Here is a 12,083-nt window from a genome sequence, read left to right on the forward strand (position 1 = left end):
ATGAGCTTCCATCTCATTAAATGAGTGAATAGAGGGAGACATGGTCTTCTGTGTATTTGACTGCATATAAAGAATGTGATTAGTGAAGCTGTGAGTAATTTACTGAACTCCTGTAGAGGACCAATAAATGATCAGCAACAGTCGCAATCTGTGAGTTACAACGAGGTGAAACACGAGTTGAAAGGGCCAAATCAAGCTCAAGGAAACCCGCTTCATTTCGTCAACGTGCACAAACGCTTCTTAAACTAACTGCGTTGTCAGAGCTCAAGTTGCATGAGAACATCCATAAGAAATTAGATCCACAGTAATCCGATTTAATATCTCTGTATCACACTCACATCTTTATCAGGAAATCCTTCATTTTTACACAGTACACAAAAAAAGCATGTGCTACTTGTGAAAATACAATTACGGTTCAGTGTGCATCTGTAGTTCTTATTTACACAACTAGCAGCTACAAAATGGTTATGATTCAAGCAGCCATCAGCTTTACAAAACGCACTGTAGTTTGAATGTGACAATACAGACACTTAAAAAAACACTGAATATTTGCAACAAAAATTCATTTATAAATGGTATGCTACACAGTTTTGGCAATACATCATAGCAGAATATGTACAGTTCAGTAACAGCTCTGGAATTCTACCTAATCTTCTAGACTTCTGCTCACTAGTCATGTGAGTTCTCACTTCAACACATTGCGTGACAAATAACCTTCATTGCTAATACCACATGTCATGGAGTGCATGAGGAAAACCACGTTCATACAAGTAAGTGAGCTAGGACCCTGTGAGGTGGGTGAGACACCAAATATGAGACACAATGAAAAGCACCGAGTGAGCCCAGAGCCTATACGCACTTAAATCCACCTGGAACGCCAGGGAAGGGGCCCTGTATGCGAACCCAGTGATTATTATTATTGCACATACACATTAGTGGCAGCTGCCATTAGAACTCTACACAATTTCAATCTCTAATTATTGAAATTTCTTTTAGAAGGATGCATATAACAGATTTCTCTCACACCAGTTTCTTTAGTCTAAATTTGAATTTGACCTCAGTGATTTTGAGTATGAGTATTGCTCCAGACGGCAACCGCCTTCACACACAATTACCCTCCTCCATTCTTCACAAAATCCAAACTTTCAGTAAATCTCTATAGAGTGGAGTTGCAGTCCCTGGAACATTTACTGATTAATCAGCTTGCCATGGTCTGAGACCTTGTTAAGCAGCTATTCTCTCCCTTGGGCTGGGCTAGGATGTGGAGCCAATAGTGTTGTGATTTCCAGATTTTAAACCCTACATGTGACAGGTGAGGTGATGAGTCGCAGTTATATTTCGTCACGTGTTTAATTCCATTCAAGCCCAGCTCAAAGTCAACCAGCGCTGCAGCAATCTGAGTCTGCAGTGTGGAGTTGAGAGTGAGACCTAAGAGACCAAATTAAAATACATTCACTGTATAAACTGTTCACAAGTCATCCATATACGAGGAGCATACATTACATGAAACTTGCCCATCCGACTCAATGTAGAAGTTATAAAATGGCCAATTATAGGCCTAGTCAATACTGGAGTGGCCTTCTGTCAGCTATAACACACAGTGTTAGTTTGCATCTGGGATAAATAAACCTGCAGCAAAAACAAACCGGTTGTCTCTGTATAAACGACATTCACTCCCTCTTGGGGTGTGATTAATGGCACCAAACCCCACTCCCAAGTACATGTATTATTATGATGTGTTCAGTCATTTGCCTCCTGGGAGCAGGTACACTTATTGGCAACGATAGACTCAGATCAGCTCACAGAACTATAAAGGAAAACTTTGGAAATGAGCACTCTTGAGAGAGCTATAAAGATATTTGGTAAACACACAGAGCACAGCCACCAGCTTCATTTGACCTCAGCAGTTGAAGTGTTGCTATGCTGAAGGATCAATTCTGGATTACTCAAGTATCTTGCTAATTTAAAACTTTGCCTCATATGAAGAGAGATAAATTTAATTAAAGACATTCCCATTGGTAAGGTTAATGGAAATTTAAGAATCTCATGGAGAGGGGCCTTGAGAGCAAAACCAAATCAATCTGGAGCATTGCTCCCACCTTTCTTGAAGAAACAGTGTCTTCTTAAATAGACATAAAGCTGATCTGTTCATTGCATTTACAGAACGCTTGCAAAGACATGCAAAGCTCAACAAAAACTAGATCTTCTATTGTTTGGACCTAACCTTCCAAGCAGTGGTTGTGATAAAGTGATGAGGCAATTTTAACTAATGTGCCTGGACTTCCTATGTTAACCACATTCATATCGATGCCATATGACACAAGATCAATGGGAATCCACTTGCAGTGTCTGGACCGTGGCATAATATCACTAGACCTGTTGATATCAGGCCAATGAAGCAGTGGTGCTGTAGCAGGAGCAGAAGATGCAGCAGTGTGAACATCAGCTCTCTGAGGAAGAACTTCACTTTGCATCATCAGTTTATTGACTGTACAACTATCAAAGGGCTTGCAAATTCAATAACATTACCTAGGAAAGGTGATTTTTATTACTGTGCATATATATTGGTGGTTCAAACCCTCAATCAGTTAATTGGAAGTCATTTCATCATCTAGCAATGGGTATTTACAGTTAGGTAATTCTCAACATCTTCCTTAGGGTACAGAGTATTAAGAGGCATATACATTCGCCTGTAAATGAAGGTTCAGACACTTACAAAATTCTTCCTCTCCTCCCATGCTCCTTAAGCAACGCCAATTCCAATTTCTGGACCGTTTTAATCCAGTGTTGAGCACAGAAGCTGAGGATTGAAAAACTCATCGTACCGCAAGAGAGTCATCGTATTGACAGGCCACTAATGAAAGACACAGCGGTTTACCTCCTCTTTCCTCAGCAGTGTTGCTGAACCCACAAAAATGCCATTTCTAATAGAGGTGCTAAAGAAAAATGATGAGAGATTGGCTTTGCATAACTGAGCAGGAGGACTGCTGTACAATTAGTAACAAATAATTTACAGAAGCAGCAGAATGCTTTCCTTATAGGAGATAATTTAATTTAGTGAAACAAATGGCACACGGAAGTGGGGGAATCACTAATATCCACGGTGTGTGATGTGCATCTCCTGTCATAGAATCCGAATTTGCTACTACTTATATCAAGTGTACTTTTATTTTCACTCCACTGCTTTCTATGACTAACAGGGTTAAAGGGTACCCTGTTAGGAAATACTGAAACTCAGCTCTTTATGTTTGGGACAATATATTTGGAAACATTGTAAGCTTAAGGCTCTACTGCAGACAATAGGATTATGTGCCAAGCAACTCAAACATTCAAAAACGAGGCAACAGAATAGCACATAGATTAATGTTTAAAAATATTACAGAAAAATATGAACATTTTCATAACTTCAGACACTAAACCAAATGAACAGTTTCTGGTTTAATTAAATGGACATCCAAGCAGTGAGAGATGAGAAAATTCAAGAGTGTTGCTTAGTTAAAATAACTTTTTTTTAAAACTACATTGTGTTGACCTTAATTCCAACTGGTTAACAGAAAGTCACCTCAACATCTTGTGATGGAAAGTTATTGCATCACCAAGACATACTTTCAATCACGGTACTAAGTTCTGCAACAACCAGATATGTTGTGGATAAGATTCTGAAGCAATCAGGGGATTGGTCAGACCCTTGCCATTGCCATTAGGCTCCAAGTCAATCTCGTACCCTGTTAGAGCATTAAGTGCTCTAGATCAAATGGGGTGCCATTAAATATCTGCCTGGTGCATTTTATCGTTTGACTACCATGGTATGCAAGGAATGGTCAGTTACTGCTGCAGGGATTCCGCAGAAGTGCAGAGTCCACAGCAAGGCTGTGAGAGATGAGAACAGAGCTTCCACAAATACCAGGCTGGTATCTTTAACCTTTCAGTGCCAACATTAGGTTTTTTTTTGTGCTGTACATGGGACACATACATGGAAGACTGGTGGTCACTCCACAGAAACCGAGCACCACAGTGGAGCTACATTTCATCTATCAGGCATCTGGATTTCAGAAAACATATACCAGAGAAACTCAACAACTCTTTTAGAATTACCCGATTCCAGACCTACTTCCTTCTCTGGGAAGAAATGGCAGATTCTACAGCTTGATTAGAGAGCAAGACAGCTGATTTTTAAAAAAAAACTCCCTTACAAATACCATATGCTGTTGGGAAGTGAGTAGAATTTAATGTTAGACCCAAATCAGAGAAGGAGGGAGCAGCTCAGGAAGGCCTCACACACAGTAAGTTTCACCTAGTGGAATGAAGGACAGCTTCGATTACTGGTTCCCTATTAGACTGTTGTGGAGATGGATGGTGCTTTATTCGGACTGTCGGTGCACATTACATGATTCGCCATGTCTGCTTCAAGCTCCAGTGCAGAATTCCTGTCTTCCTGATCGCTGTCGGTGCTTCCATCACTGTCCTTTCCCGAGATCTCCAGCCCTCTGAGGAAGTGGCTGTTTCCGCGGGGAATTGGGTACAGTTCTCCCTGCAGACCACTCACTCCCATGGGGCTCGGTAAGAGATCCTCGTCAGAGGAATGAATGAATTCATCATCCTCCACCATGTGGTTCACAATGTGAATGCCGTCAAAACTCATGGGGGGTTGAAAGTGCCCTTGACCTTTGAAAAGCTGGATCTGTGTTTGGAAAAATACAAGGACAATAAAATCAGCAAGTGCACCAATGCATTCCAGTAACATAGAATAAACTAAAGGTTATTATAAGTCTGCCCCTAATTCATCCACAGGAAATGTCTTCTTCTATTGGACAAATCCACATCTTTGATATCTCACAGAAATTATCTCTGCTTTTGGTACGTTTCAACACTGAGTCTTATTTCATCCATACTTTACATCAACACCAAAGCATATTACAGAAGGAATCATTTCAAGATTTCTTTTCTGAGCTCCATAGGAGTTTTAAATTTTTCAATTTAAAGGTTCGATATTAGGACTGAGAGCATTTTCAAAATGCTTTTATTCTTTGTGGATAACTATGTACAATTTGTTCAGCTCCGTCTTTGCAAAATGTTATAGATCTCCCTTATTATGAACAGAGAGAAATTACATATTCATGCACACACAAGCTTTATTGCTTTAATTAATTTTTTAACTTGATGATAATTTTTGGTCTATTGTAGTCTAGTGACTGATCTACGGGGATCTGATAATAATGATGAAATTAAGTAGATGGAATTGCGGAAAAATATTACCCTGAGGGATACCTATCAGCTTATGTTTGCGTGTCTGCCAAAGGGGAGTTATCCAATCTAATCTTCCAAGCCCTGAGCTGTAGCTTTGTTCATTACAGATTCTTGCACACATCTCAGTAATCTTAAAAACAGTGACAGTTGCTGCCTTGACTAATCTTTTAGGCGATTTTTCAGACTCACTTGGTAAAAATAATTACCATCTAACTTCTACAGGTAAACCCATGGTCCCCCTTAAAGGGAATAGATCTTTCTTAACCTTGTTTAGCCCCCATCTTTATAACTATACCCTTCACTTCAAGTAAATCTTCCTCAACTCTGTTTCAGAACAAAATCTCAAATGATCCAATTTTTTTTCTCAAGGCTGTAATACCCAGAAATTCCCATAAACTTTCTTGTATAATACCATTCCTGTAATGTGACAACCAGGACTACACACAGGACTCTGTTTATGGCTGACCCAGCATAATATATTGCTCCATTGTAATCTCCATGCTCTTATAGCACAGGAATAAAAGTGTTGCTTGCTGATCTTCACTAACACTGGACAACAAATTTTTCAAAAGAGTTGCTTCCTCAGAATTTTTTTTGTTTATGATAGACTGCTTGAGGATGAACACAAATATAATTTTAGACTACTTGTACCACGTAGGAATTTGGAGAAACAACAAATTAACTTTTATTGAATATAATGTGTTTAATTGCATAATGGTGCTGATGCTTTGCAATAGCTCAACTAAGTTAAAAATATTCTGTTAATGATTTTCATCTGTACTCAGTGTCTGAGGCTTCTCGCTTAAGTGTCCAACAATAATTTGCCAGCACTGATGGATTCCAGTTGCCCTGGTATCTTTTCTCCACGACCGCAATGTCCTGGTGAAACCTTTCACCATGCTCGTCACTAACAGCACCAAGATTTGCAGGGAAGAAGTCTAAATGGGAATGCAGAAAATGAATCTTTAGTGATATGTTGCATTTCATGGTTTTATATGCTTGAAGCATGCTTTCAACCAGCTGCATGTAGTTTGGTCCTCTGTAGATGCCGATAAAAATTTCAGCAACTTCCTTGAATGCCTTCCATGTGATTTTCTCCGGTCCCACTAGAAATTCCTCAAATTGCCTGTCATTGATGACCTGTTTGATTGTGGACCAACAAAAATGCTTTCCTTAATCTTGGCATCAGTTATTCTGGGAAGCATCTGTCTCAAATATCAAAATCCTTCATAGAAACTTTTATGCCTGGTGATAGCAAATTCCATCCTTACAGCCCTGAACCCAATAATTATTACTAAAACCTCTCCTTCCATGAAGCAGCCGCACTGCCTAAGCATGCCCAAACACGCCTGGACAAGATAGGAAACTTTCCAGCTTACATTGTGGGCAACATTTTAATTGACTTGAATTATGAATTGAAATAATAAACATAAGTGATTTCAAAAAATGGTGCGTGATAGGGAAATTTCATGGTGTTTTTCATGATCAGTAGCCCAAAATTCATAAGATACACCTAAAGGTATTCAGGAAGCAAAATCTTTGTTGTCCAGTGTAATTGTCCTCCCTCATTGATGAATTGTCTGAAAGATCAGCAATGAAGACAAAGTGGAGAATACGTCTGGAAGGGGAACTTGAATGCCCTTCTCCAAGAGTGGTTCAGCGTCATCAATTTCCATTGAACAGTTGAATCTTCAAGGCCACAGTCCCCAGACTAAACCAAATGACGAACTAACCTGAGGGAAGATGCAATTTGCCCATTTCTTCACTAATCTACCAAATGGAGAAACATTTTTCCAAGACAATTTGTTGCCATAGGGTTGCAAGGTGGTGCAGCTAGTAGATGGACTATCTCATAGCTCCAGATTTTGGCAGATTTCACCACTGAGTCTTAATTTGTCTACACCAATTAACTTCATAGAAAGAATCATTTCAAGATTTCTCGAGTTCCATCCTGATCTCTGGAGCTGTATGGAGTTTGTACACTTTCCCAAGACCATATAGGTTTCCGTTGTTTTTCTCTCACACCCTAAAGATGAGCAGGTTGGTAGGTTAATTTGCCCATGATAATTTGCACTTAGTGCAGTGTGGGTGGTACACTTGACGAAAATCTAGGGAGAATAGATTACAAGAAGAATTAGTGGGAAAATGGGATTGCTGAAGAAAATGATAAAAAGCAACAGCAGAAGTAAATAATGAATGGTGTGAAACTTGCCAAAGGAGAGAAGCTAACCATAGATAAGCAAGTAAGTTGTCTGGATGGCCCTCCCTAAAATCAGGGAAATTGCTAGGAATATGACAAAAGTAATTTGCTTGTTTAAGAAGGGGATGAGGATATGCCAAGCAATCACATGAATCTTGTTGTGGGAGGCATTTAGTAACAATAAATAGTAAAATTCAGTAATGACCTTGAATACCTAACGATCAAATGATATCCGTTCTATTTACCTAGGGAGCTCTCATCCGTGATCCTCACCAGAGATTACAAACCAGTGGCTGACTATAATGAAGCACTTGAGATACTGCACGATGCTGTCTTCACAAAAGAAACAGATCATCCCAATGCATTTCAAATCATAGTTGAGGACTTCAACTAGATTAGTTTGAAGAAATCCCTGCCCAATTACCATCATCATATAACCTAAGGTACCAGATCACTGTTATACTAAGATAAGGAATGCCCACCATTCCATGTCCAGACTGCATTTCCGGAAATCTGATCACTTGGCTGTCCCTCTCCTGCCTGTATACAGGTAGAGGCTAAAGAAGAAGGCTCCGGAGATTAGGACAACAAACGGGTGATTGCGGGAGGCAGAGGAGTACCTATGGGATTGTTTTGAATTGGTGGACTAGGCCATGCTCAAGGACTCATCTGTGGATCTGAATGAATACACCATTTAGCAAAGTTGTAGACAAGTATTTTCTCTCAAAATTATTCAGAGTCTTCTCCAACCAGAAGCCATGGATGAACCATGAGATTCGCAATCTGCTGAGGGCCAGATCAGGCTGGTGACCAAAAAAGTTACAAGAGGTCAGGTACAATCGCCGGAAAGCCATCTCATGGGTGAAGTGGCAATTCAAGGATGCTTTCAGCTGTGGCAAGCTTGAATGCTGTCTTGTCTTATAAAGTAAAATTGAGTGACGTAGGTGACAAAAGGGTTTTGCTTCCTGATGAGCCCAGTGCCTTCTCTGCTTGCTTTGGCTATCAAAACATGGAGGAACTATCACAAACTCCCACAGCTCTCAATGATCTTGTGATGTTAGTCTCTGAGGCTGACATGCGAGCAGCCTTCAGGAGGGAGAACCCACGAAAAGCACCCAACCCAGACAAGGTACCTGGCCAAGTACTAAAGACCTGTGCTGATCAACTGACTGGACAGGTCACTGAGATCCTTAACCTCTCACTTTGGCAGTCTGAGGTACCCACGTGCTTTAAGGAAGCTTCACTTATACTGGTGCCTAAGAAGAATGTGGTGACCTGCTTCGATGACTATCATCCAGTAGCACTTACATCCACTGTGATGAAGTATTTTGAGAGGTTGGTAATGAGGCATATCAACTCCTGCCTGAGAAGTGTCTTGGATCTGTTCCAGTTTGCCTACTGCTGCAACAGGCCTACAGCAGATGCCATCTCATTAGCTCTTCACTCAACACTGGAACACCTGGACAACAGGATGCTTTTTCTCAACTACATTCAATATCATCTCCACCTCAAAACTAATCAATAAGCTTCAAGACCATGGCCTCAATACCTTCTTGTGCAATTGGATTCTCAGTCAGTTCAGACTGGCAACATCTCATCCACAATCTCCAAATAGACCATGAGGTTAAGTAGAGCTCTAATGCCATATTTAAGTTTGCTGATGACACCACTGCTGTAGGCCGAATCAGCTGTGGTAATGAATCAGATTGAAAATCTAGCTGAGCAGTGCCACAACAACAACCTTGTACTCGGTGTCAGCAAGACCAAGGAACTGATTATTGACTTCAGGAGAAGGAAACCAAGAGGTCCATGAGCCAGTCCTCATCAGAGGATCAGAGATGGAGAGGGTCAACAACCATAAATTCCTTGGCAATATCATTTCAGAGGGCCTGTTCTGGGCCCAACACGCAAGTACAATTATAAAGGAAACACAATAGTACCTCTACTTCCTTATAAGTTGGTGAAGATTCAACATGACATCTAAAACTTTGACAAACTTCTATAGATGTTCAGTGGAGAGTATACTGACTGGCTGTATCACAGCCTGGTACCAATCCACTTGAATGGAAAGTCCTGCAAAAAGTAGTAGATATGGCCCAGTCCGTCAAAGGTAAAGCCCTCCCCACCATTGAGCATATCTATACAGAGTGTAATTGCAGGAAAGCAGCATCCATCATCGGGAACCCCACCACCCAGGTCATGTTCTCATCTTGCTGGTGCAATCAGGAAGAAGGTATAGGAGCCTCAGGACTCAGACCACCAAGTTTCAGGAACAGTTATTACCCCTCAACAATCAGGCTCTTGAAATAAAGGGGATAACTTCTCTCAACTCCACTAGCCCATCACTGAACTGTTCCCACAACTTATGCAATCACTTTCAAGGACATCATCTCATGTTCCCAATATTTATTGCTTATTTATTTATTATTATTATTTCTTTATTTTTGTATTTGCACAGTTTGATGTTTTTTGCATAATGGTTGAACACCCAGCTGGTGTGGTCTTTCATTAATTCTATTATGGTTATTATTCTATTCTGGATTTATTGCATTTGCCCACAAGACAATGAATCTCATGATTGTATATGGTACTTTGATAATAAATTTACCTTAAACAGTGCACAATTGGCTTGCTAAAGGCAGATCATATTTTACTAAATTGATTAAATATTTGCTGGGTTAAGAAAGATAACATGATCAAATTACATGCTTTCTACTTAAGATTCAGATGTTTGATGTTCCATCCAAGAGCAGAATTGAGGCCATGGAGTAGAAACCCCAGGAATAGAATGGGTAAGTGTTGTCTTAAAAACAAGCAGTCAGGCGTGGAGGGGGGTGGGCAGGGAAGGGTTGCATTTCAGACTGGAGTTTGGAAGACAGAACAGTGCTGATGTACATTATTGCCTCAGATCTGGATCTGAAACTTGCTTCAACATCAAAACATCGATGGTATTAAAGTTCCAGACAGTAACTATGTGCCAAACGAGATATTCTAACTAGCTTCCTTTGATGTTCAATGGCACTACTTTCATTGAGACTAAAATCATTAATATTCTGGTGGCTCACCACTGACCAGAAACTACATGCACCTTCCACCTACCGTTGCTGTGAGAACAAGACAAACAGTTGGTATCACAAGACAAGTGACTCACCTTCATTTCACTCCAGCAATACTCTCTAAAATACTTGCAGCTTGAACACAAAACCAGAGAGAAACTGGGATAAAGAATGAAATGGTTTAAACCGAAGTGCACTTGAAGTGGTCAGTTTCCTTCATCTGACACTCTGGGTTGGTCTGGTGCTCACGCTGCAGGGAGGCATTGCATTCAACTACACCGTGCAGACAACAAATCATATCCTGGAAACCAGCCTCACCTCGAATAATGAAAGCTGCTGGTTCCTGTCAGGGATCGAGAGCAAAACATTCAACACTCTCGGTACACTATGGTTTAAGTTTCAAGGTATAGCTGTATGGTGTTGCTTTCATGGTAGTAGCTATGTGATCCCACAAACTGCAGCTACTCCTGTGAGCTCTGAGTCTAGAAACCTCATGGTGCAGTTCCACGCTATCTCATCACACCACAGACTCCCACACTTTACCACAACCACTCGAAATCAGACTTCCATGTGAGGAGAGCGCCCCTAAACATGCTCTCAGTCTGAATAATCTTCAGAGATCACCAACATTGCGTGCAAAGGGGGAAAATAAGAGAAGTATTTGAGCAAGAATGAAAGAAAGACCCTGAATGAAAACAGCCCAGGTAATTTTACATGGATACAAGAAATAAATTTGGATAGATACCTTGAAGTTCAATTAAAAATTGCTGCTATCTAACTCACTTCTCATTCAGCATATTTCTTCAGTGTTCTAAACTTCACCTTGTTCTGCCCTTAAGCGAGGTTTCCTTAGGAGTTAGTTGGACCTAATTATTTTAAATGCATTTTTGACTGTCACTTAGAAGAGAGTGTTCCTGGCTACATGTAGTATTGTAGTCTGCATGATGAAGGTAACCTATTGTACTGTGAGGCAGGGAGTTCCAGGATTTTGAACCTGTGACTGCAAAATAATAGCAACACTTTTTCAAGGCAGGATAAGGAATTGAAGACGGTTCAGCTCTAAAACTGAGCATTCTTATTTCTAACACTGTCTTAAAATAAAAGGTCATTGGAGAAGTTGAGAACAGTTTTGCTGAAGATAGTCTTTGCTTCACCTCACACAATGTACCAATTTAACACAATTAGTAGAAAGATATTACAAAGAGAGGGGAGAAAAAAGATATTTTAAGTCATTGCACTGGGAAATACATTTCCGTACCTGGGATGAACTTCCAGATCAGCGGTGCATTAAGTTACAGTTGAGACCGATGATTCAAGGTATGGAGTATTTAGAAGAAAGAGAGCTGGTGCTGTGTGAAGTTACAGAAATGGGAAGAAAAAGCTAGTGAACATAAACATGAGAATTATTTTAATTGTGTGAAGTATCAAGGAGTATGCCTGCTTATCACGGATGAATGCCTCACAAAGTGTCCTCAGCCAGCTTGATTTCATTCAAAGAAAGGCCCTCAGGGTTATATGTGTAGATGAAGCATCAGCTCGTGAGAAGCTAGCCAGCAGTAGCTCACACCACAGACGACAGG

General features: G+C 40.4%; 1 protein-coding gene across 4 annotated transcripts in view; it reads right to left on the minus strand.

The window, feature by feature from the left end:
- Window positions 1-304: 304 nt before the first annotated feature.
- The window catches only part of LOC134339458 (EVI5-like protein), a 275,292-nt gene continuing 263,513 nt past the window's right edge, over window positions 305-12,083 (minus strand). For all 4 annotated transcript variants that reach the window (XM_063035989.1, XM_063035988.1, XM_063035987.1 and 1 more), the window contains one exon: window positions 305-4,681. In XM_063035989.1, coding sequence (XP_062892059.1) covers window positions 4,334-4,681 — 348 coding nt within the window. In that variant the 3' untranslated portion in view covers window positions 305-4,333. The remainder of the gene's footprint in view (window positions 4,682-12,083) is intronic.

Source organism: Mobula hypostoma, chromosome 29 (genome assembly GCF_963921235.1).
Source record: "Mobula hypostoma chromosome 29, sMobHyp1.1, whole genome shotgun sequence".
NCBI classification, from domain to species: Eukaryota; Metazoa; Chordata; class Chondrichthyes; order Myliobatiformes; family Myliobatidae; genus Mobula; species Mobula hypostoma.